Raw genomic sequence first — 26,200 nt, 5'->3', positions numbered from 1 at the left:
AATGTGGCCTGTAAAACAATGTTTACAGCGCCATCAATCAGGGTTCAATTCCCACTGCTGTCTATAAGGAGTCTGTATGATCTCCCCGTGACCACATTCCTCCGGATGATCTGATTTCCTCCCATATCGCAGCGACATACAGGTTAGAGTTAGTGAGTTGCACACCTGGTGTGATTGTGCTGGAAGTGTGTTGACACTTGTGGACAGCCCCCAGCACTTCCTCACACTGAGCTGATTGTTGACACAAACAGTACACTTCACTTAATATTTCAATGTACATGTGATCAACAAATGAATCTGAACCCAAAAACAAGTGCCAGGCTTTTGTAACATACAGTAATAATTTATTTTGTTAATTTCAAGAACCACCAAATTCATTATCTTGAAAATGCTTCATTTTGGAATTCTCGACAACACTTCTGTAAAATGTAAAGGTACTATACAAATTCTTAATACAAAAAGAATAAATTAATAGCAGAATTTCATAATTCTGCACTTTCTACGCCATACATAATCCTCTTTGATTAAAATTGAACAAAAAGAGGGGTAAAAAAAAAGACATTTTACATGCTCTTTTAGAATCTACAGTCGTTTCAGGCCGCAATCTACTGAATTTGTTTTAACTACATTGCTTTAATTTACACAAACTTGTAATAAAACTATTGACATTTATAGATTTTAAACCCTACATCTATTCTAGTGGTAACTGTTCTGTTGGGTGAGCACCTGAATGTGACTGTCTATGGCCAAACTAAACTAATACTGATTTATAAAACATATTGGAACTTTAACATTTTCCACAATGGTAACAGAAACGGAGAATTAGAAAGAAAAATTCACCCCACGATAAATGCATGGTGGCATCTGAGAATGTTGGCCTCTTTAACTGAACGCAAATCCCTCTTAGCTGTCTCCCGAAAACAAACGGTGGTGTCTGGTTTACTGAAGCAATTTATCCTTGCTCCGGGACCACACACAGTGGTGCTGCCTCAGCACTGATATTCAATTCACCTTCCTCTCAAACAGGAAACCCTCCGCCATTCAGAAACGCAGAAGAGAGAGAGAGGGAGTTCTATGTCTGTAACAGCCCCCTTGCTGAGAAATCTGGAGTGAGCACACACACACACACTCTGCCTGCCAAACTTTATAGTCACTAAATTACTTCTGATGAGTACTTCATGGGAAAATATTTTTTTAATATTTCGTGAGGCCTTCCAAGGGTTGATAACTCTCCAAGGTCTCTTCCACTAAATCAGCTAAAGCCTTTGAAGAGAATGCGTGACTGGTAAAATGATTTTCATCTTGAACCAGGGACTGATTTTATATCAATTTTTCTCCCAACTCAAAAATATACAGATTATATTAATCATGTGCTTTATCTCACACTGAATCTGTGTATCAGTGACGTATCATACAGTCTCCATTTCATAACCATGTTGTGTAAAGAGAGGAAAGGCTTTTTTCCTACACCCCGGCACTCGTTAACATGACCAATGCATTTTTCAGATATTTTGCAGGGCCTGTCAGTGAAGCACAAATTGGCAACGTACTGGGGTCAAATTCCTCTTCCAATGCCAGTGTGAAACAGGTGCTAGGAATCAAACCTCCGGTCCTGTATTTGCGTCTGCTCAGCCCCTTCCAGTTGGGATACGCAGACAAACATAATCATTGTTCCGTGCTTGCCTGCTTGTTTACTTAACCGGTAACCAATGGACAACATCTGTCCAGCTTGTTCTCTTTAGCTTAAAGTTGGTCTTTGGTAAAATTCAAGTAAACATTAAGCTTGGTTAAGTTCTGAAGTATCTTGTTCCTAAGCTATTGGCATTTGTTCCCCACTAGAGATCGGAATGGAATCACACAGACTTCTACAAAGGGAGGTCTGGTGGGTGGGATTTGCAATCTGACTTCAACTGTAAAAAACCTTTGTTATTCTTGACCAGGTGGTTACCTGAGAGAGATAGAGATAGAGATAAAGAGAGAGCGATGGGGAAAGAGAGAAAAATACAGGAAAGAAAGAGGGGAGATAGAGAGAGAAATAGAAGAGAGGGAGAGAGGGGGGAGGGGGAGAGAGAGCGAGTGAGTGGGGTGAGAGAGGGGAGAGGGTTTGGGGGAAGAGGAAGTGAGAGGGGGAGGGGTGGAGGGGAGAGTGGGGTGAGAAAGAGGGAGAGGAAAATAAAGCACAGTTTGTGGTACTTTACTGAGGATTCACTTTAGCTTGGTTTAGAAATTTCCTTTGTGGGTGTGCTTGGAGCTGAGATTTCTGGTCCCTAGCTGTGCATAGAGTAAGGCAGTGACAAAGGGCAGTGAGATGGTCACCAGGTGGACTTGACGCTTGTAGTTTGAGCTGAGGTCATTGGTCAGACGAGAGTTCCAGGTTTAGCACTATCGCTCCCATACCACTGGACGTCTGCTAATTCTGAATAGAGGGACCTGTCCATGTAGCAAGTGTCCTGATAGGGCCTGAAGGAAGAGAAACTCACAGTCAGTCAAACACATCATCGGCCATTTAGCAAAATGTACAGTAGCACATTGCTAACTTGTAGTTCACTAGTCATAGAGTGAAACAGCATGGAAACAGGCCTTCCAGCCCAATTTGTTCATGCTGAGCAAGATGCTATCTAAGCCAGTCCTAACTGCCTGCCTTCAACACATATCCAGCTACCTTTCCTATCCACGTAACTGTCTGAGTATCCTTTCAATGTTGTTATCCAGATCCATCACGCCTTGGTATGGTAACTGCTCTGCTCGCGACCGCAAGAAACTGCAGAGAGTCGTGGACACAAATCAACACATCACAGAAACCAGCCTCCCCCCTCCCATGGACTCTGTCTACACTTCTTGCTGTCTCGAGAAAAGCATCCTGCATAATCAAAGACACTGCCCATCCCAGATAATCTCTCTTCTCCCCTCTCCCATTGGGCCAAGGACAAGCTTCTACCCCACTGTTATCAGATTCTTCAGCTGTTCCCTAGTACGATTAAGATGGACTCTTGGACTCACAATCTACGTTCTAAAGGCCTTGAACCTTACTGTCTGCCTGCACTGCACTTTCTCTCTAACTGCAACACTTTATTTTGCATTTTGTTACTGTTTTATTTTGTATTACCTCATGCACTGCATAATGATCTGAAATGTATGACATGCAAAACAAGGTTTTCCACTGTACCTCAATACCTGTGACAACGATAAACCTATTTATCATACAGCCCCTTGAGCCTGTTCAGTGGCTGCTTTATGACCCGACTTTAGAGACCGTGTCCTTTCCCCAGAACAACTCTGACACCTGACATAAATTGGGGGACCGTTTTGCCAACCAAAATTTCCCAGTGGCCAACTATTTTAATTTCTATCCCCATTCCTGTTCCAACATGTCGGTCCATGGCCTCCTCTTTTGCCATGATGAGGCCACTCTGAGGGTGGAGGGGTAACACCTCATTTTCTGTCTGAGTAGTCTCCAACCTGATGACATGAACATTGTTTTCCTCCTCCTCCTTCCATTTCTCACTCTGGCCTCCTACCTCCTCTCCTCACCTATCACCTCCTGCTGGGTCCCCTCCTCACAACACCTGTACCCGTCACAGGGTCGGTACTGCACCGGCCACATGCCTGTGTCTATACCGACCACAACATTCGCACCAGTCTCAAAGTCTAGTCTGCTCCTATTCACCTTCTCGTCTTAGCTTGTCCAGGTACTTCTGTCTCTCAGCCTCACCATCTCCTTAGGCAGACACAGCTTCCCACACAACTCTGTGAGTGGAAATAAACATCCCTCATAGATCTCCAAATCTCCTCCCTCTCTTCTCTTGTTTTAGACACCCCCACCAAAGCAAATCGATTCTTACTGTCTCCCTCAACTACCCCCTTGTAGTTTTGTGTACATGAAACCACGCACTGCAGCGACAATTTTATCGTCACAGAGGTTTCATTTTAAGACTGTACATAGGAGCAGAATTAGGCTATTCAGTCCATTGAGTCAGCTGAACTCCATTTTCCTGCCTTCTCCCTGTAACCTTGGATAATCTGACTAATCAAGAACCTATCAACCTCTGCTTTAATACCGAGTGACTTGGCCTCCACAGCTAACTGTGGCAAATAATTCCACAGATTCACTACCCTCTGGCTAAAGAAATTCCTTCTCATCTCTGTTCTAAAGGGACATACTTCTATTCTGAGGCTGTGCCCTCTGGCCCTGGACACCCCCATCTCCAAATCCACTCCACCCAGGCCTTTCAGTACTCAATACGCTTCAATGAGATCCCCCTCATTCCTCTAAGCTCGAACTTCGAGGCTGGTTTTATGGAGGAGTTTACTGAAGTAACGTCACAGTACATCACAAAGTACGCAGAAACGGATTGTGCAGAGTGAGGGACGTGTACCACACGGCTCATCTTTACTGTACCTCTACTTTACTGGGCTTTGGTGAGCTGGCGAGAGAGTCTGCTCATCGTGAAGTGGGCTGTTTTCTGTTGCTTCTCTATAGGATAGCAGGCGAAAGAGGACCAGGTAAGATTGAATATTAGTGAAAAAGAAGAAAGTGAGGAAAAGGTTAGTCAGAACTTGAGGTCAGAAGGTTAGTACGAAACATGCCTTTTAGTGTTGAAATGACCAAGAACTCGTTCGTTAATGAAACTGTGTGTTACATCAGCCAGACATTTCATATTCTGCTTGGGTTTTAAGCTGCATGCACGGTAGAACACAGAAGCCAAAGTGGAAGATTACAAAATATAAGATGATACAACAATTCCATCACTCACACTCTCAATCCAACTATTTATTCCAGGAGCGCTGGGGTACAGGAGGAGGGAACCCTTGCTACAGTAGATCATGGTATTGATGAGACTGTACCAGATTTGGACTACGCACTTAAAGGATATATTTCCCTTCAGGGGAGATTCACAAGTTGACCAAAAGGTTTTTAGACCATAAGACATAAGAGCAGAATTGGGCAATTTGGCCCATTGAGTCTGCTCCATCATGGCTGACTTACTATCCCTCTGAACCTCATTCTCTTGCCTTTTCCCCGATGCCTTACTAATCAAGAGCCTTTTATAAGCAAAGAAAGAGTTGATTTAATCTACACACACAGCAGCTGGGGGTGGATTCTTAATACAAGAAATACAATTCTGAGGTGGTAGGACTGGATGGATGCTGAGATAACGTTTCAAGCCCATGAGTAAAGATCTGAGAACACAAACCACCAGGCTCAAGGACAGCTTCTATCCCACTGGTATCAGACTATTGAACAGACCTCTCATGCAATCAAAATGAACTTGTGATCTCTCGATCTAGCTTGTCAATGCCACAGCACTTTTAGTTATTTGCCTGCACTGCACTTTCCCTGTAACTGTAATCCCGTGTCCACTGTTTGGTTTCCTTTTGTACCGTCTCGATGTGCTTATGTATAGAATGATCTGCTTGGATATAAACATGAAGATTACTTTAAGAAAAAATTTAATTCTTAAATTTAGAGATGCAGGCGGGGAGTAGATCTGCACCGCCCAGCAACTTCATCATCAGTCATGATCTCAGAATGGTGGTGCAGGCTCGAAGGGCCGAATGGTCTACTTCTGCACCTATTGTCTATTGTCTATTTCCAACAACACACACAAAATGCTGGTGGAACGCAGCAGGCCAGGCAGCATCTATAGTGCTGTCAACATTTCAGGCCAAGACCCTTCATCGGGACTCAGGACTTTTGTACTTTGACTTTGAGTTCTGGCGAAGGGTCTCGGCCCGAAACGTCGACAGTGCTTCTCTCTATAGATGCTGCCTGGCCTGCTGTGTTCCACCAGCATTTTGTGTGTGTTGTTGCTTGAATTTCCAGCATCTGTAGATTTCCTCGTGTTAACTTCCAACAACCCAGATTTAACCCTAACCCTAACGTGGGAAAATTTACAATGACCAATTAACCTACCCGGTATGTCTTTGGACAGTGGGATGAAACCCATAGACCCTGGGAGAACCCAGGTATTCCAAGGGGAGGATATAAAGAGACTCTTTACAGAGGATGCCGGGGTTGAACGCTGAACTCCAACACCTCGAGCTGTAATACCGTCGTGCTAACTGCTATGCTATCGTAGCTTTATGTGTTACACGGACGCACAAGGGTTACCCACCCTCACTGTTGATGGAGTTGTGGATAGAGCGTGGTTGTGGGTACAATGGGACGCTGACAGCATGCAGAACTGGCAGAAGGAGTTCAATCCAGAAAAGTGTGAAGTGATTCACTTTGGAAGGTCGAACTGAAGGCAGAGTACAGGGTTAATGGCAGGACTCTTAGCAGTCTGGAGGAACAGAGGGATCTTGGGATCCATGCCCATAAATCCCTCAAAGTTGCCGCACAAGTTGATAGAGTGCTTAAAGGCGTATAGTGCGTTGGTCTTCATTAGTCAGGGGAATCGATTCTAGAGCTGCGAGGTAATGTATTGTGTTCAGTCCTGGTTGACTCATTTATAGGAAGGATGTAGAATCTTTCGAGAGGGTGCAGAGGAAACCAGGATGATGACTAGATTAGAGACACCGTCCTATGAGGAAAGGTTGAGTCAGCTAGGGCTTTTTTTTCTTGGGAGTGAAGGAGGATGAGAAGTGACTTGATACTGGTGTATAAGATGATAAGAGGCATAGACAGAGTGGACAGCCAGCTCCTTTTCCCAGGGCAGCAATGGCCAACACCAGGGGACAGCCATTTAAGTGGAATGGAGAAAAGTATAAGGGGAGATAGCATTTTACACAGAGAGTCGTGGGTCGTGGAATGTACTTCCGGGCTGGTGTTAGAGGAAGATAGATTAGGGACATCTAGGAATCTCTTAAATAGGCACAAGGATGAAAGGAAAATGGAGGGCAATATGGAAGGGAAGGGTTAGACTGATCTTGGAGTATGATAAAAGGTCAGCACAATATCATGGGCCAAAGAACCTGTACTGTGCTGGAATATTCTACGTTCTATTTAAATAAATATAAGGAAAACATATGTAACCCTGATCCTTGATGGTAGCTATTGAAACTTAGGTAGGCTCCCCAGAGAGCATGGTTACCGCACAGATATTGTCCCCTGTAGGGTCCTATCCTCGAATTAATTAACAATGGAGACTGAAGTTTGGCAAAAGGGCTTTGAAGCGATAATGATAGGTGAAGGACAGTTGTGAGTAAAAGCTGTAGGATGACAGTGGGCTTTGTTGGCGGACAGTGAGACTCACCCACTCTGCCAGGACACGATGTGGTGAGGACTGCTTGACGGGGAAGTCACGGCCAATTCAGCAGGCTGCGTTGTGCTCCTTTGACTGCGAGGTGAAGCTGTCCGGGAGGGAAAAGAAAACACGATTAACGGTCTGACAGAGATCCCCGCAGACAATACAAAACCTCTGACAAAGCTTGACTCACGGGTTAGATTTAGGATTAAGGCATTCGATTCAGCATTATACTCACAATGGAAAGTATAAACCATTCTGCAGTAATGTCAATACCATTGTTTGTAGCAAGGCTGCATCCTGCTGGTCACACTTTTTTTTTATTACAAAATCCTTTGTTATAATTATCGGTGCTATACAATATATACAAAACAGTGGCAAACACAATTACTGCACTACAAATAGACAATAGACATTACACCAGAATGTTGCCATCCCTATTCACGATGGCATTCACACCCCGCGGAGCCCAACGGTCTCGAAACTCCTCCAAGGCCGCTGTGGACTGCGCGTGTTCTTTTTCAATAGTTACCCGGGCACGAACATACCCCCTAAACATTGTCAGGCAGTCTGCCCGGGGAGATCCTCCCGCCACCTGTTTCCAAGACCCACGGGTGGCGGATTTTGCCAGCCCCAGGAGCAAGTTGACTAGGACATCCTCATCCCTCCATGCCCCCTTCCTTACTGGATGACCATATATAAACAGGGTGGGACTAAAAAGCAGCCAGAAGGCGAGAAGCAGCCCACGCAAATATGCAAAAAGAGGCTGCAGCCTCACACACTCCATGTACATGTGGTACACGGTCTCCTCCAGCCCGCAGAAGTGGCATGCCGGTGGGAAGTCCATGTACAAACTGAAAAACTTATTGCAGGGCACTGCCCTATGCAGTACCCTCCAGCCGAGATCCCCCAGGTGCATGGGAAGAACCCCGGCATAAAGGGACTTCCAGTGGGGACCCTCCTCACCTCTGGGTGGAAGGACCGACCGCCATGGCGTGTCGGGACGGTGTACAAGGGCAAGGAAGTGGAGGATGTGGAGTAGCAGCCCTTACAGATACCTCCTACTTGCATCCCTGAATGGGACTGTGGGTATCGATGAGAGACTGCTCAAGTTGTGTGGACATGGCTCCCGGAGAAGATTGCGGGGTCTGGCCCGATCAGCAGCTCGGCCTGAGTCGGTCCACACAACTGAGCCGCACCGACAGCCACTGAGGTAGGGCAAGGGTCGGCCAGGACCCCGCCCTCCGCCTGAGGAGGGGATTCCCGGCCTGAGGCGACCATGTTCCAGACTCTCAGTAGGTCCTGATAGAAGCCGGGCAGACTCCGCAAAGCAGTACGGCTGACACCCGCCGGTGGTAGCCGCATGTCGTCATGAAGACAGCAGCCCCTCCGGAGGAAGTAAGTCGCCAACATGTGCCACCTGGAAGGGTGCTCAGCGTACAGGAATCTCTGCAGAGTCCTGAGGCAGAGAGCCGCCAGCTGCGTTCGGATGCACACCAGCGACTGTCCGCCCTCTCCCACTGGGAGACTCAAGACCGCTGCAGAGACCCAGTGTTTCCTGTTGCCCCAGAAGTCCACTAATTTCCTCTGCAGTCTTGCAACAAACGGGAAAAAAACAAATTTCATGACATATGCGAGTGATGATATGGTTCTGTATTGTCTTGTCTTGTCCATACTGCACCAGCTGCCACCACTGGCCTATATATGTGCAGGAGCAGTGTCTGGTTAAATGCCTTGTTCAAGGACACACACACTGCCTCAGCTGAGGCTCGAACTAATGACCTTCAGATTGCCAGCCCAAAGCCTTAACCACTTGGCTACTTGTGGACACACTGGGTGTCCCTGCCTCTGAACTGTCCTGTCAGGAACATGCATCACTTCTGCTACTGAAAACTTACACTCTCTCCCATTTTGTGTCATAGTTCAAGGTCACGTTGATTGTCACTCAACCATACACACGTATACAGCTAAACGAAACACTGTTCCTCTTGGGCCAAGGTGCAAAACACATTAGTCACATACACCACATATAGTTACAATACAGCACAATTAGTCCCAAAATAATATTTGCACAAATCTCTCAATGGTGCGGGCTGAAAACTGCCACAGTCAGATATACTGCTCGGACACAGGCCTTTCGGCCCAACCGGTCTGTGCCAACTCAGATACCCCATCTAATCCCATTTGGCCCAAATCCCTCTAAACCCTTCCTATCCATTCCTACAGCTGTCTCCCTGCGATCGTGTGGGTTTCTTCAGGGTGTTCCGGTTTCCTCCCACAGTCCAAAGAGGTACTGGTTGGTAGGTTAATTGGTCATTGTAAATTGTCCTGTGGGTTAGGCTAGGGTTAAATAGGGGGTTATGGGCAGTGTGGCTCGAAGGGTTGGAAAGGCCTATTCTGCGCTGGATCTCAATCAATCAATAAATAAATGGATGGATGAATGAATGAATGAATGAATGTCCAACTGTCCTTTTGTCATTATTGTACCTGCCTCAATCACTTCCTTTGGCAGCTTGTTCTATATGCACACCACCATCTATATATAACAAGTTGCCCCTCTACTTCCTATTAAATCGCTCCCCTCTCACCTTAAACCTACAGTATGCCCTCTGGTTCATGATTCCCCAAAGCTGGGAAAAAGCCTATGTGCATTCACCCCTGATGGCTTTACACACCTCTATAAGATCACATCTCAGGCCCCTACGCTCCAGGCGGATAATGTCCTACCCTATCCAACATCTCCCTTTAACTCAGTCCCTCGAGTTTTGGCAACATCATTGTAATTTTTTCTCAGGACTCATTCGTGCTTAATAAAACTTTAAGAGCGGCCTCGTCGGCGTCCTTACAAACATCCTGGAAGGAGCTGCCAGCAGAAGTGGTGGATGCAGGTTGGGTTGTAACATTGGAGAAAAGTTTGGATAAGTACATGGATGGGAGGGCTACAATGGGCTATGGTCCAAATGCGGTTCGATAATTCTCTAACACTCTAACCACACCATATACTCAGTGCTTTGACTTACAAAGGCCAGCGTGCCAAAAGCTTTCTTCACTACCCTGTCAATTTCATGAATTGTACATTTTTGTTCAAATGGACCCCAAATGTCTTTGACTCTTTCCTTCTGTTATTCGTTCTGAAGTTCTGTTCCAGAATTACACACTGAACAAATCATAATTTATCACAGTTTGAGGATTCTGTTTCCAGTGCAATTTTCTTCTCACCTCTTATCTCTGAACTATTGCAAACTGCCCCAGGTTAGATGGATCTGCACATTGGTAAAAGGAATAAAGGCATACACTATTTTCTAATCTAGGAGAAAATTCAATGAAGACTATTTGTGACAAGATTTCTCCGGACTTTAGAGGGAGGTACTTAAGTTCCAGTGGTTTCTGTGAGTTCAGTGTTGATAGCAGTGATGGATTTCTTCTGATTTCGAAGGGACATCAGTTTATCTCATCTGCTGCACGCAGCCTCTGTGGCCGACCACTCTGTTCGGTCCTCAGCCTTGCCCGTTTCTTTGTGCTACTTCAGAAGAGCTTGGACAGCACATCTTGAAACTCCTGTCTGCCATGAAATTTCTGCTTGGGAGAAATCTTGCTGATGCATGATGACCACCTTGTATCTTGTTGGTATGCTCACTCTTGGTGTAAAAATTGATGATTTGAAGCTAAACTGTCACATCCACCTCACTGTCACCTTTTAGTTTGGTTGTCCTTTGCCCGGTTTGATTCCTTCTACACCTGTTTCTGTTTAGTTCATTCAACTTATTATATCACTGATCATTAGCATCATGTTTGTAATCTTTGTTTAATCATGCACTGGACCATATGCCTGCTAAGAAATCAAGTTTTTGTTGGCAAAGTGGTCTATTACTTAATATGTCACTTTCTTTAATACAAACGTTTCTCTGTAACATTAAACTTTTTGGAAAATTAATGTTTGGAAATCTAAAATTTACTCTTTTCTACTGACATACTAATGCAGAAAATAAACATCTCAAACAAAATTTATATAAAAAACCTGGGGTGCCTAAGACTATTACACAGTACTTTAATGCTGAGGCTTTATAAGGCATTGGTCAGATCCCACTTCAAGTTTTGGGCCTCTTATCTAAGAAAGGACTTGCTGGAATTGGAGAAGGTCCAGAGGATGTTCAGAAGAATGATCCCGAGAATGAAAGGGCTAACACATTTGGAGGGTTGGCTGATGACTCTGGGCTTGTACTATTGGGGGGGGGGGGGCGGATCTCATTAAAACCTATCAAATTTTGAAAAGCCAAGGCAAGAGAGGACAAGGAGAGGACATTTCCTACAGTGGGGGAATCTAGGACCAGAGAACACAGCCTCAGAATAGAAAGACACCTCTTTAGAACAGAGATGAGGAGTAATTTCTTTGGCCAGATGGTGGTGAATCTGTGGAACTCAATGCCACAGATGGCTGTGGCGGTTAAGTCATTGGGTATATTTGACGCAGAGTTTGATAGATTCTTGATTAATCAGAGAATCAAAGATTACGGGGAGAAGGCAGGAGAATGGGGTTTTAGAGGGATAATAAATCAGTCATGATGGAATGACAGAACAGACTCGATGGGCCGATTGGCCTAACTTATAATACTCTTAAAATCTACCCCGTTTACATTTGCTTACATATCTCCCTCATGCAAAGAAAGAGGCCCTTCAATCCACCGAGTCTGTGCAGAACGAGAACCACCCATTTACTTTAATCCCATTTTGTTCTTCCCACATTCCCAGCAACTCCCCTGATGGATTCTACCTCACACCTACACATGGCAGCAATTTATTTATTTTATTTTAGTGATACAGTGCAGATTAGGCCTTTCCGGCCCTTCAAGTTGTACTGCTGAGCATCCCCTGACAACCCCGATTTAACCCTAACCCAATCACGGGACAGCTTACAATGACCAATGAACCTACCTGGTAGGTCTTTGGACTGTTGGAGGAAACTGGAGCACCCGGAGGAAACCCACACATTCCACAGGGAGGATGTATAAACTTCTTATAGAGGACACTGGACTGGAATCTGAACTCTGACGCACCGGGCTGTAATAGCCTCACGCTAACTACTATGATACTGTGGCTCCCAATTAACCAATCAACCCACATTGAGGATGAGATCATAAGACCGTAAGATAAAGGAGCAGAATTAGATCATGGCTCCATTGTGTCTGTCTGTTATTTAATCATGGCTGATTATCTTTCAGCGCTCTCCCCACCGCCCAAAACTCTCCTCCTCCTGTCTTTCCCTTTACCTATCAAAAACTTACAAAGCTCTGCCTTAAACACACCCAATGACCTGCCCTCCACAGCCCTCTGTGGCAATGAACTCCACAGATCCCCCATCTCCCAACGATAGAAATTCCTCCTCATCTCCGCTCTAAAGGAACATACATCCATTCTGAGGCTGGTTGTTGACGCAAACAATACATCTCACAGCATGTTTCTCTTTACGCATAACAAATAAAGCTAATCCTCATCTTTAAATACATTTTATAAGCATCAGCTAATAGCCTTTTATACCAGCAAGAACCCTGTAGAGGAAAAGCACAGCAGCTAGTGTATGAATTCTCTGACAGTACACAGGAAATGCAAGTGACTGCGGGCTCTGGATTACGTCTTTTGCTCACACTTCCGACAAGAAGCATGGAATGCACTGGAGTTCCACACTGGCTGCATGCAACGTCCCACTGACCCCAAGCTGACCAAAAAATATTTGCAAGGATATTGCCAGGACTGGAGGGCTGTGATTACAAGGAGATGCTAGGAGAGACTGGGACTGTTTTCCCTGGAGTGGAAGAGGCCGAGGGAGGGGACCTTATAGAAGAGGGCTTCCTAGCCTTTTTTTGTGCCACAGGCCAATACCATTAAGTGAGGGGTCTGTTGACCACAGGTTGGGAGCCCCTGTTATAGAGGGTGACTCTATAGAGGTTTTGGGGCCACTGTAGCACGGTGCTATTACAGCTTGGGACGTTCTGGAGTTCAGAGTTCAATTCCAGAGTTGTCTGTCAGGAGATTGCATGCTCCTCTATGTGAGTGCGTGGGTTTCCTCCGGGTGTTCCGGTTTCCTCCCACATTCCAAAGATGTACGGTTTACTAAGTTAATCGGTCATTTTAAATCGTCCAGTGATTCAGGCTAGGGTTAAACTGGCAGGTTTCTGGATGGCGCAGTTTGCTGGGTCAGAAGGGCTTGTTTTGCACTGTATCACTAAATAAAGAAACAAACAACTCCAATTAAATGAGGGAAATAGATAAGGTGGACAGATAAGGTCACAGTTGCTTTCCCAGGGTAGAGGAGTCTAAAACATTAAAGATGAAAGATTAACTTTATTTGTCACACATACATCCAAACAGTGAAATGCATCATCTGTATCAACATCCAACACAGTCCAAGGATCTGCTAGGGCAGCCCACAGGTGTCATCGTACTTTCAGCGCCAATGTAGCATGCCCACAGCTTACTAATCCTAACCTGTACACCTTTGGACTGTGGGTGGAAACCTGCGCGGTCACTGGGAGGAACCTACAAACTCCGTACAGGTGGTGGTGGGAGCTGAACCCCAATCGCTGGCACTGTCAAGTGTAAAGCTAACTGCTACACCACCACATTGCCTAGAGCACAGAGATTTAAGATGAGAAGAGGAAGTTTTAAAGGGGACTTGAGGGGCAACTTTTATGACACAAAGGATGGTTGGTATCTGGATTGAGTTGCCAGAGGAAGTGGTAGAGGTGGATACAATTGCAATATCTGGACAACACTTAGATGGAAAAGGTTAGAAGGACGAGAGTCAAATGTGGGCAAGTGGGACTTGCTCAGATACGGACACATTCATCTAAAGGGCCTGTTTCTGTACTGTGTTACTATGTAACCACTGAACCTAGAGATATTAGGAAAGATACTGACCCGAGCGACGTGTATACTCTTTGCATCTGGCCCCTCACCTATGTGTCAACCCTATCTATCACTACCCCATTTGTTAGATACCCGGCTGCATTAACCTGCTAAATTTAATACAGTGTTATATCTTTAGTAGTTCTCTGTACATTAATGCTTTAATTATCTAACATTAACTAATTCTTTAAATGTTTCCATAAATGTATAGTTCTTTTGCAATAATAGACATTTTGCAATAACTTTTATTAATATTTATTTGAATGAATCTCACCACCCAGCAACCCACCTATTTAATCCTAGCCTAATCACAAGCCCAGTTAACATACACCTGTTAACTGGTCCAGCTGGTACACCTTTGATCTGTGGGAGGAAACAGGAACACCCAGAGGAAACCTACTTGGTCATGGTGAGGGACATAGAAACTCCTTACAGAGGACACCAGAACTGAACTTCCATCTCCAATGCCCCGAACTGTAATAGTGTTGTGCTAATTGCTACGCAACTGCGGCATGGTAAAAGTCTTTTAAAGATCTGAATCACTTTCAGGGACCTTGAGAGTTCAGGAGGAGGAGAATGAGGACAGAGGTGTTCAGGTTGGCTTGGGACTAGGACTCAGGATGTGACACTTGAGGTTACAGTCTGACCCACGAGACCCGTGGGTGATAGGAGTCACATAGACCACAGAAGGGAAGTGTGGTAGCAAGCTCCAACTCTGGACAGCTGGTTAGAAAGTGAACGATGTGGTCTTCCAAATATCCGCTCAATAGCCAAGGCCCACCCGATCCCACTGCGCATGTAAAGATGTACCGATGTCTAAAGCTGACGGAGGGAACACTTCAGATATTTAATTCTTGATCAGTCATGAATGTTTTTTTTAATTTGCACATGTATGTTTGTCTTCATTTGCCTACTAGTTAATTGTCAGTCTTTCTTCATTACTGTTCCATCTAAGCTGTGCGAGTGTGTGGCTGCGCAGTGACTCAAATGCTCCCTCGCACATAGCCTTTGTTGCCGCACAGTTTTAAGGACATGTAACGAGCTCAGAGCAGTGGTTGGTCTGTGCAGCTATAATATAAAGATAGAGGGAATGTTTAGATAATGTACAGATTTTTCACAAATTCTATTGCATTGTTTTCATTTTCCTGCGCCACGGTGGCATAGCAGTTAGCTCAGGATGTCAGAGTTTGGAGTTCAATCCCAGTGTCATCTGTGAGGATTCTATATGTCCTCCTGTGGAACGTGTGGGTTTCCCCCAGGTCCTCCGGTTTCCTCCCACAGTCCAAAGACCTACTGGGTAAGTTAATTGATCGTTGTAAATTGTCCCATGACTAAGTTAGGGTTAAATTGCAGTTGTCAGGGGTTGCTGGACAGTGTGGCTGGAAGGGCCTATTCTGTGCTGTATCGCTAAATAAATATTAAACAGATGCCTGCAAGAAAGTGGATTTTATTTTACACATCTACATATTTTAATAACAAATTTTACTTTGACTTTGATGTCAAACAGGAAAAGGCCCTTCAGTCCATCAGGTCAATGCCAGAATCCACATTCACATTTTATTCTGCCCCATATCCCATCAATAACTGCAAGATTCATCCCCTCACCCACACACTTGGGACAATTTACATCAGCCAATTAATCTACGAACTGGCACGCCTTATGGACTGTGGGAGGATACTGGAGCACCCAGGGGAAACCCAGGCGACCACAGGGAAGAAGGTACAAACTCCTCACAGATAGCAGTGGGAATTGAACCCTGGTTGCTGGCGCTGTAACTGTGTTATGCTAACCGTTGCGCAGCTGTGTCACCCCACAGTAGAGCATGGAATCGAAAATGTAACAGTTTGCATTATCCAGATCATTTGGAGCTTTTTTACACTACATTCTGAGAAAGGTGGGGGGCTTCAGAAGAAACGTCGGAGATTTTTATCTTCTGTTGACAGTAAATCACTTAGTGCAGGAAATGTTGTAAACTTGGAGGATAAGGTACTTGGAAGTACAGGAAGAGGGGGAAGTGAGTTACAGGATCATGTGGTATTTTCTTCAAAATGAAGCCAAGAGAAATTCCAATTACATTTAGGCTGACCTTTGACCTGTCTCAGTTTTACTGCATCTGATCTGGGGATATTCCAGTTGCCTGTGCTGTCCACTCTTTCTTCTCTCAAGTGTGTAGAAGCAGTCTGGGAAAACCAGACGAAAGGATAACGTGCTTGGTCAGTATTGTCCAGCATTTAAGGAAATATCTCATAAATCTCAGTGCATTCTACCCTCCAACTCACGAGTTTTAGAAGAATGAGGGGGATCTCATCGAAACCTTCCGAATACTGAAAGGATAGAGGACGTGCAGAGGATGCTTCCCATACAGTCTAGGACCAGAGGGCATAGTCTCAGGATATGTCTACCCACTTAGAGATGAGGAGGAATTTCTTCAGCTAGAAGGTGGTGAATCCATGGAATTCATTGTAGAGATAGCTGTGGAAGCCAAGTCATTGGGTATTTTTGTAGCATGAGTGCTGGATTAGTAATGGTGTCAAAGGAGAATGGAGTTGGGGAGGGTGATAAATCAGCCATGACTGAACAACTCAATGGGCTGAAAGGCCTAATTCTGGAGTTACAGAGTTATCTTACGGAGTTTGTATGTTCTCCCCTTGACCGCATGGATTTCCTGGTGCTCTGATTTTCTCAGACATGTCAAAGATGCATAGGTTAGGTTTAGTAAATGCTATGTTGGTGAGAGAATGTGGTGGTATTTGCAGGCTGCCCTCAGCACATACTTGGACTGTGTTGGTCATGGATGTAAATGATGATTTCACTGTACGTTTCGATATTTCAATGTACATGTTAAAAATAAAAATAAACTGATCTGATCTAATCTAATCCCTCTTCAGGCAGTGCTCATTCTGAGACTTTATTTGTCACTGAATACTGTGAAATATGCAATTTGTGTCAAAACAAATCAGCGAATATTGTGCAAGTGTTACCATGCTTCGGGTGCCAACATAGCATGTCCACAACTCACTAACCCTAACCTGTATGTAAGGGTTTCTCTTTCATGCTAACTGCTAAGGTTAATAAAATGGCTCTCGGTAATGTAAACTGCTGAGGTAATGGGTTCTCTGCAGCAGCATGTTTGGGTTATAACTAGTGATAACAGGACTTTGGAATTCAGTTGCTAACCAACGGGAGACATGTTATTCTTCCTTGGGGTCTGAAAGCTGTTGATTTTGGTGGGCTTTGGCCAGAAGGCACGCTGGGGTTGAAGAGAGGAGACGTGCATGAAGAAATGCTGTAGGCTGGCCGATGGAGCAGACTCCGAGCGGGGTGGGGGGGGGGGCCTCAGGACCCAGTGGGGGGTTGAAGGAGGATCAGTGAAGGAAAACCGTGAGCTCCAACGAATTGCCGAATTGTGCATGAACTGATTAAATAAATTCTTGGCACCTTTTATTTTATATTTTGTTCTCTATTAATCCCATAGTCCAAGTTAAGAGTCATAAAATTTTAATTGTTTAATCGCATATTGTGTACTGCTTGTTATTTCGGGGTACTTATTTGAAACGGGACACATCGCACAGCACCTACCCAAATGAGAGTTCTAAGGTTTGGCTGGGTAGGGGGTTATCACCCCGCGATCATTCCACTAGGCAAAGCGAGAGTTACATGTACATTTTTGGAATGTGGGAAGGGACTGGAGCACCTGGAGGAAATCTACATGGTCACAGGGAGAACAAGCAGACTCCTTAAGGGAAGCAGTGGGAACTGACCCTGAACTTACAGCTGTTGTAAGCATTACACTAATCACTGTGCAGGCACTTCTTTTTAAATGATGGGGTGTTCTAGATAATGCCAGCATTTATTGCCCATCCCTAATACTCCTGAACTGAAGAGTTGGTTAAAACCACCTACAGAGGCTGGTCCAGAGTCACATATAAACTCAACTGCATCTCCAAACACCATTAGAGCCACCAAACAGGTTTCAAAGTTCAAAGTACATACACTACCCTGAGATTTGTTTCCTTGCAGGCATTCACAATAGAACAAAGAAATACTATAGAATCAATGAAAACCTACACACAACGACTAACAAACCAATGTGCAAAAGTATACAAACCGCAAAAATAACAAATGAATAAATGATACTGAGAACATGAGTTGTAGAGTCCTTGAAAGTGAGCCTGCAGCTTGTGGAATCAGTTCAGGGTTGGGGTGAGTGAAGTTATCCATGCCAGTTCGAGAGCCTGCTGGTTGAGGGGTAATAATTGCTCCTGAAGATGGTGGCGTGGGACCTAAGGCTCTTGCACCTTCTTCCTAGTGGCAGTAGTGAGAAGAAAGCATGGCCTCTGATTCTGACAATCTCACAATAATCTTCAGCTTCACAGTTACTGAATTTCTTTTTAAAGTTCCAAATTTAATTAATTCCTTCAATTTAAATTCCCCTGTTGCTACTGTGGGACATGATCTCTTGTCAGTGTATCAAAGGTTGAGACCAGTAATCTAACTACGATGCTACTGTGCCCTTAAAAGTGGTTAGGGTATCGGCCTTAGTGAGATTGATTCCCTCCTCTCTCAGACTGGAAAACAAATTTCTCATCTCCTCTCTAATCCAAATCCACCTATTATTAGGGCGGCAAGGTAGTGTAGCAGTTAGCACAACACTTTTACAGCGCCAGTGGCTTGAGTTCAATTCCCAGGGCAGTGATGTCAAGTAGTTCTCCAAGTCTCCAGGGTCTAAAACTCACTATATGCTGCTAAGTGTCCAGAGGAAAACCATCTGTAGGCAACAATCACAGTGCAGCGTGGAAGACCATTCAGCCCTGAGTATATGATAGCCCAACTGAGGACCAACATGGTTCATCCAATTGTCTCATCCCTCAAGTCTATGCAATTATTCCTTCTTCAAATATTTAGCCAATTCTGTATTGAGAATCAATATCCATAATCTTGTAAAGCAGCCCATTCTGAGTCCATTTGACCAGCCGCAGCAATAATCTCATTCCCAATCCATGGGACCAGCCACACCAATATTCCCATTTCGAATCCATCTGACCAGCCACAGCAACATTCCCATTCCCAATCCATTTGACCAACTACATCAATATTCCCATTCCCAATCCCATCTGACCAACTGCACCAATATTCCCATTCCCAACCCATTTGACCAGCTGCACCAATATTCCCATTCCCAATTACTTGTTGCATTGGGAAGAACTTCCATGTGGGCCCTCCAGACCTTTTGCTAAACTTTTTCCTCATTGGACAGTTTCTTCTTGCTGACTTTAACCCTAACTACAATTCCTGCCACTTGTAAGGAGTTTGTATGTTCTCCCTGTAACCGTGTGTGTTTCTTCTGCATTCTCCAGTTTCCTCCCACAGTCCTGAAGGGTGAAAGCAGGAGATTGGACCACGGAGGAAAATGGATAAGCCATGATGAAATGGTGGAGAAGACTCAATAGACCAAATGGCCTAATTCTGCTCCTCTATCTTATGGTCTTATTATAAGGACATACAGGTCAGGGTTAGTAAGTTGCGGACTGGAAGCACGGAGACACCTGTGGGCTGCCCTCCCCACCCCGGCACAATGTTTGGACTATGCTGGTCATTGACAAAAACGATGCATTTCACTATATGTTTCGACGTACATGTGACAAATAAAGATAGTTTTACAAACTACCTGGTCTTGCCCTCTTTGTCTATCCACTCTGCACTCTCTCTGCTACCGTTAACAATTTATTCTCCTGTCTGCTTTCTTCTTACAACCTTAGTTATGGAATGATCTGTCTGCATGGCATGTAAAATACAAGTTTTCCCCCGTGACAGTAATAAACCAAGGTGGTAGGGTCAGTGGGGTGTTGATGAAACCATGGGGAAAATACTGACAAAAATTAGTAGGGGAAAATGGAAAGGGAGAGCCCACATAGATTTGATGGGCCAATTGCCCCATTTGACGTCCATAGGCCATACAGGAGCAGAATTGGGCCATTTGGCCCATCATTCCATCATGGCTGATTTATTATCCCACTCAATCCCATTCTCCCACCTTCTCCCCATAATCTCTGGCGTCCTTACTCATCAAGAACCTATCACCTTTGCTTTAAATACACTCAATTACTTGGCTTCCACGGCTGTCTATGTCAATGAGTTCCACAGATTCACCCTTTCCAGCTAAAGAATTTGTCCTCATCTCTGTACTCTATGGATGACCTTGTCTTTTGAGGCTGCATCCTCTGGTCCTAGACACTTGCACCCTCGGAAATTTCCCTTCAAAAACGTAACAAGGCATGTGGAAATATACACACATGGATGATCTCAAGGTGATTGCTGAGGAGAACAGGGAGGTCTATGAGATGGGTTGGCATACACTGGAGATGCTTTACCTGAAACAGCTGATGTTCCTTTGGATGGTTGAGGCATACGGGTTGTCCTGCTGTGACCGATGAAGGCACTCTGTGCTGGGGAGTACGGGGAACTCCTGTCTGATGAGTCGGAATTTGTGTGAACGAGTCTATTGTGCTCCTTCAGCGTGGCCGAGGACCTCTCGTACCACGACCTCAGCTCATCGGACAGAGCAGTCCTGTTTGTGCTCCTTTCAGCATTATCCTTAACCAGGGAGGGAGTCCGAACAATTTGTGAGCGCGACGGCATCAGCTTCACGGCAGCCATGTCCTCGCCGCGCCAGGAGTCCTTGTAGATCCCACCTGCGGTGTAAGAGTTGGAAGTTTTAAATTGTGCCTTCACGCTGTAGTGTCCCTCCTGGTCATTCTCCAGGCTCCGTACCACCACCGGTGTTGGGCTGCCGTCGATGTACAAGGGATACTCCTTGATCCTGTACTGCGACGAGGGCTGGCTCTGGCTGTGAAGGTAGACCCCGCCATTGGCACCGCCGCTCTTGCCGGCCAGGTTGGGCATGCTCCCTGAATTGGTGGAACCCAGGTTCCCAGCAGATCGGTGCCTCTGGCGTTCCCGGGATTTGGAGGGCGAGTCCTCGGCCAGCGTGGAGTAGTTGGCATGCATGTGCGCCGGGTAGTAATGTTCCGAGCTGGAGTGACTCGCGCAGGACGAGCAATCGTCCAGGGGGTCAGAACCGTTACTACTACGAGTCCTTGGGGTGTAGAAGTCCGGACTCCCAGTCTCGTTCTCAGACATAACCAGCTTGCTCTGAGACTCCAAGCTGGAACTCCTGTGTCTAAAGTGCTGTGCCAAACTGTGAAGGTGGGTGGGGCTGATATCAACTGACCTGTGAAAGAGAAACAAAGTGTGATAAAATTGTGATGTGGGTAGATGCTAACGACATCAACAGCGTTGAGGTCCAGAGGACTGACAGCTTCAGGTTACTACAGTACCGTGCAAAAATTCTTAGGCACACTAGATTATTTTATATCGTTTCAGATGGTATGGTCTCCATAGGGCCTTGATCTCTACATCAGCAAGATTGTCTAGGAGAGATAGAAACAGGTGAGACAGTCAGAGTCTACAGAAGAACTGTGGGCAGTTCTCCAAGATGCTTAGAACAACCAACCAGCTGATTTTCTTATAAAACTGGATGACCAGTGTACCGAAGAGAACTGATGCAATTTTAAAGGCAAAGTGTGGTCACACTGAAAATTGATTTGATTTAGTATTTGTTTACTGCTTTTTATAGTAATTTTTTGATATTTAGAAATTTTTCATTATTTTTGAAAGCATCTTTGCTTTACAGATTTTTTTTACACGTGCTTAAGACTTTTGCACAGTACTGACAAAGCTTCAGCATTACAGCCTTGCTTTTATAAACTGGTCCTCTCAAAGTGAATGCTGACATCACATTTTGCCTTCCTAACCACTGACTCAACCTGCAAATTAATCTTCAGGAAATCCTGTACAAGGACTCCCAAATCCCTTTGTGCTTTTGATTTCTGAATTTTCTCCCCATTTAGAAAATAGTCTGTGCCTTTACTCCTTCTACCAAAATGCAGATATATCTAACCTGGGTAAATTTCCAATAAGTTAGAGATCATTTTTTTTAATATTCAGAAAATTTTCATTTCAATTGTTTTTGAAAGCATCTTCACTACTTGTTTTTTTACCTGTGCCTAAGACTTTTGCACGGTAATGCACACGTGACAAAAAGTTAAATTAATATATTCGTAAGATTGGAAACTGGTTAATAATTAATTTAACATTTTTGGCTTCCTTCATTTTTTAATGAAGGGTTAAATATTGTTGTTTGGGGGTGTGTTTGTTTTTAGTTTGGTTTTTGAGCAGTGCGAAGTGTGTGTCTACATTATTTACATGGTTAAAAGTGGCAGACAGCTGTTGTGAGGGACAGGATCAGTTATTCTGCAGGAAACACATCCTTCAGAGTCATTGACTAATGCAGCACAGAAACAGGCCCTTTGGCCCATCTGGTCCATGCTGCTGGAACTGTAATTTTCTTTGCAGTTTAACAATTATCTTCTTCCATTTTAAGTAGTTTTTATATATTTATCTGTTTGTTATGCCTCTAGTTGCTTGCTATACAAAGGATAATTCTGAAAACTGTACTTCATTGTGAATAAGTGTTTTCTCATTGGCTAATTTTACTGCAGTATTGTACAAATATTTTCTAATTGATTATCTCTTATCTACAGATTAGAATGGGATTTTTTGGATCTCTGATATGCTATGTGCTATCTTTAGTTCCTCTTTCTCTCCTTCAAATAGCAGTGATCCATGAACCTGTTCTGTTCCTATTCTTGTTGTTTTATCAACTCTTAATGAAACAACAAGTTTGATGCCTCACTCCTGACTTCTGTAATATTTCAGCCCTCAACTCTCCAAACCCCTCTCCTCCATGTACTTATCTTAACTGCTGCATTGTACCCACTTTGATCACTTTCCCTGGCAGCTCGTTATATGTCCTCACTAGCCCCTCTGTAAAGAAGTGAGTTCTTCTGACTCTTAAATCTCTCTCTTGTTATCTTGTATCTGTGCCTTCTAGTTTTGGACTCAGTCTTGAAGTTTCAGACTTTATCCATATCCCTCATTAATTTACGAACTTTTATGGGGGGGGGGGGGGACATGTCATATTCTGCCCAGCAGACCCCGCTACACCACCAAACATCACAACAGTCTCCTCAGAATCTGGGTATAAAATTCTCAAATCTCTCTGCTCATGGACAACTGAAACAGAAGCAGTAGGCCATTCAGCCCATCATTTCAGATCATGACTGGTTCTCTCTCACTTTTCTGCACCGATTGATAGTGTCCGATTCCAGCTACTGCCTGTAAGGAGTTTGTACGCTCTCCTTGTGACTGTGGGTTTCCCCCAGGAGCTCCCACAGTCTAAAGACCTACCAGTTGGTAGGTTAATTGGTCATTGCAAATTGTCCTGTGATTAGGCTAGGGTTAAATCAGGGGATTGCTGGGTGGTTGAGTTTGAAGGGTTGGAAGGGCCTATTCTGTGCTGTATCTCAATAATTAATTAATAAATAGATAGTTTCCTGACCTCACTCTCAATTGCACTCAGTGACTGCACATTCATAGCCCTGAGGGGGAGAGAATTTCAAAGTTCCACAACCCCTTCTCCTCAACTCATTCCTTATGAGCAACTCCTTATCTTAAGGCAATTAAGATGCATATAACATCCCAGTGAGAAGCAGGACTAAATGCCTTTCATCATCTCATCACGGCGGTGTGTAGAAGAGCACCTCTGAATGCATGACACGTTGAACCTTGAACTTGAGCTACAGCAGCAGAAGACCACGAACGTACAGCCAGTGGCCACTTTATTAGGTACAAAAGGGAGTTGATGAAGTGGTCACTGAATGTAGAAAAGTACAGCACAGTAAGGCCCTTCAGCCCACGATGTTGTGTCGACCTTTCAACCTACTCCAAGATCAATCCAACCCTTCCTCCTACACAGCCTATAACTGCTGTGTATTTAATATTTTAGTAATATTTGAGTAATTTTTCATATATATATTATTTAATTAAGCATTCTTGTTTGTCTAAATAATTAATTACTGGTTATATTTATAAGTATGTTAATTGCATACGTCATCACTTGATACATGGGAACCTTGCTCAAAGACTAAGTTAGACCGGCATTTTTGGTCTCCTGTGTCTTTCTCTGAATGAGCTTATTGCTCTGAAGTTACAAAGCATTACAATAAACCCCATTTTTCTTTCATTGATGTGCCTTTCCAACAGTCTCTTAAATGTCCCTAGTGTAGCAACCTCTACAATCACCCTCAGCAGAGTGTTCGAAGCATCCACTACTCTGTGTAAAAGATCTACTTCTGACATTCCCCCCATACTCTCCTTTACTCACCTTAAACTGATGTCCTCCGGTATTGGCAATTGCTGCCCTGGGCAAAAGGCGCTGGGTGTCCTCTCTACCTATGCCTGTTATCATCGTATACATATGTATAGAGACACACACATACATTAACACACATGCATGAATACACAGACAGACAGACACTTTAAATCCCATTTCCAGGATTGTGTTTCTATCGATAATTTATTGCATACTTTCTTCACAAGAACATTTTTATGAAAACATCAGACGAGGTAATAAGTAAGTCTGAAACCATCGTAGTAAGCACATTATCCAAAACCAACAAATTCCCAAACACGATGAAGATTAACTTTCTTAACAAAACAGGTCAAGGACTTGGACAGAACTTGCATAGATTTTAGCCTCAGTTGCCTGCTTATCTGTCATCAGGAAATGCACAGATTAGTTCACAACAATTATCACTAAATTAATCAGTCTGACCCAGAGAGTCCAAGGACCTTTGTCCTTCAGATCTCTTGAGCTTGTGTTTTCCCACAGTTTCCTGTTTATATCTTGTGTTTTTTTCCCACTAGTGCTCTTATTTAGCATGTGAGACTAACACCGAGGGTTATCTTCCAGCTGACTCACCGTGTGGAATGTACGTAGGGGGGGCTCCGTATCCGTAGGTCGGGCGTGGAAGGCATGCTGGACTGTGTGCAGTTCCAGTGCGGGGCACTTCTCACAGGACTGCTCTGTAGTGAACCTCCGGCCCCTGCCTCTGCACTGTTCCCCACACTGGGGAATCGCGTGTGTCCACTCGGCAGGCTAAGTAACAACACATACACAGTGAATAATTCAAAGTACCATCATAATTCCTCAGATAACAAAACAGACCATAACCCAACGCAGCAAGACCTGGACCATCGCCAGACCTGGACATAGGTGACAGGAACATTCACACCACACAAGTGCAAAGTGATAGCAATATTAACAGGAGAAAATCCAACTCTCACCCTCTGACATTTTCCTACTCATCCCTCCATTTTTCATTCATCCATCTGTCTATCTCAGTCTTTTGTATGTCCATAATGTATCTGTCTCGACCACCACTCCTGGTAGTGTGTTCTAAACGCTCTCTGTGTAAAAAAACTTACTTCTGACATACCACCCTACACTTCCCTAAAATCACCTTAAAATTATTCCCCCTCATATTAGCTATTTTATAGAACATAGAATATTAATAGTACAGCCTTTCATCCCACAATGTTGTGCTGACCCTATAACCTTCTCCAAGATCAATCTAACACCTCCCTCCCACATTTCTCGATCACCCATGTGCTTATCCAAGAGCTTCTTAAATGCCCCTAACGTATCTTCTCCGCCACCACCCCAGGCATATGTTCCTTTTGCATTTACCAAACTCTCTGTAAAAACCTACCTTGACGTCCCCCAATTAACTTTAAAATTATGCCCTCTCATATTAGCCATTTACAGCCTGGGAAAAAGGCACTGGCTATTTACTCAATCTATGCATCTTACCATCTTGAATACATAATTCTCCTCCACTCCAAAGAGAAAAGCAATAGATCGCTCAACCTATCTTCATAAGACACGCTCCCTAATCTAGGCATCATCCTGGTAAATCGCCGCTGCAGCCTCTCTGAAGCTTCTACATCCTTCTTATAATGAGGTGATCATAACTGAACACAAACCTTGTTGCTGGATCCAACAGGTTAATATAATTGTTATTTTCATTGTAATTTGACAATTAATTATACAGTATGATTCTACTTTATATAATTACTTATATACAAGTAACTGTTTACAATGCTTCCCAGTGGTCACAATATGAATTCAGTGTGGTCCCAAGTAATT

At 44.2% G+C, this 26,200-nt stretch overlaps 1 protein-coding gene across 4 annotated transcripts in view; it reads right to left on the bottom strand.

Moving 5' to 3' along the window:
* Positions 1 to 329: 329 nt before the first annotated feature.
* Positions 330 to 26,200, bottom strand: part of frmd4a (FERM domain containing 4A) — a 359,939-nt gene continuing 334,068 nt past the window's right edge. For all 4 annotated transcript variants that reach the window (XM_059987419.1, XM_059987418.1, XM_059987420.1 and 1 more), the window contains 4 exons: positions 24,974 to 25,150; positions 20,463 to 21,322; positions 7,197 to 7,293; positions 330 to 2,460 (listed from right to left, as the gene is read on the bottom strand). In XM_059987419.1, the coding sequence (XP_059843402.1) occupies positions 2,358 to 2,460; positions 7,197 to 7,293; positions 20,463 to 21,322; positions 24,974 to 25,150 (1,237 nt within the window). In that variant the 3' untranslated portion in view covers positions 330 to 2,357. The remainder of the gene's footprint in view (positions 2,461 to 7,196; positions 7,294 to 20,462; positions 21,323 to 24,973; positions 25,151 to 26,200) is intronic.

The sequence above is a fragment of the Hypanus sabinus genome, chromosome 13 (assembly GCF_030144855.1).
Source record: "Hypanus sabinus isolate sHypSab1 chromosome 13, sHypSab1.hap1, whole genome shotgun sequence".
NCBI classification, from domain to species: Eukaryota; Metazoa; Chordata; class Chondrichthyes; order Myliobatiformes; family Dasyatidae; genus Hypanus; species Hypanus sabinus.
This window is presented reverse-complemented; position numbering and strand designations above follow the sequence as displayed.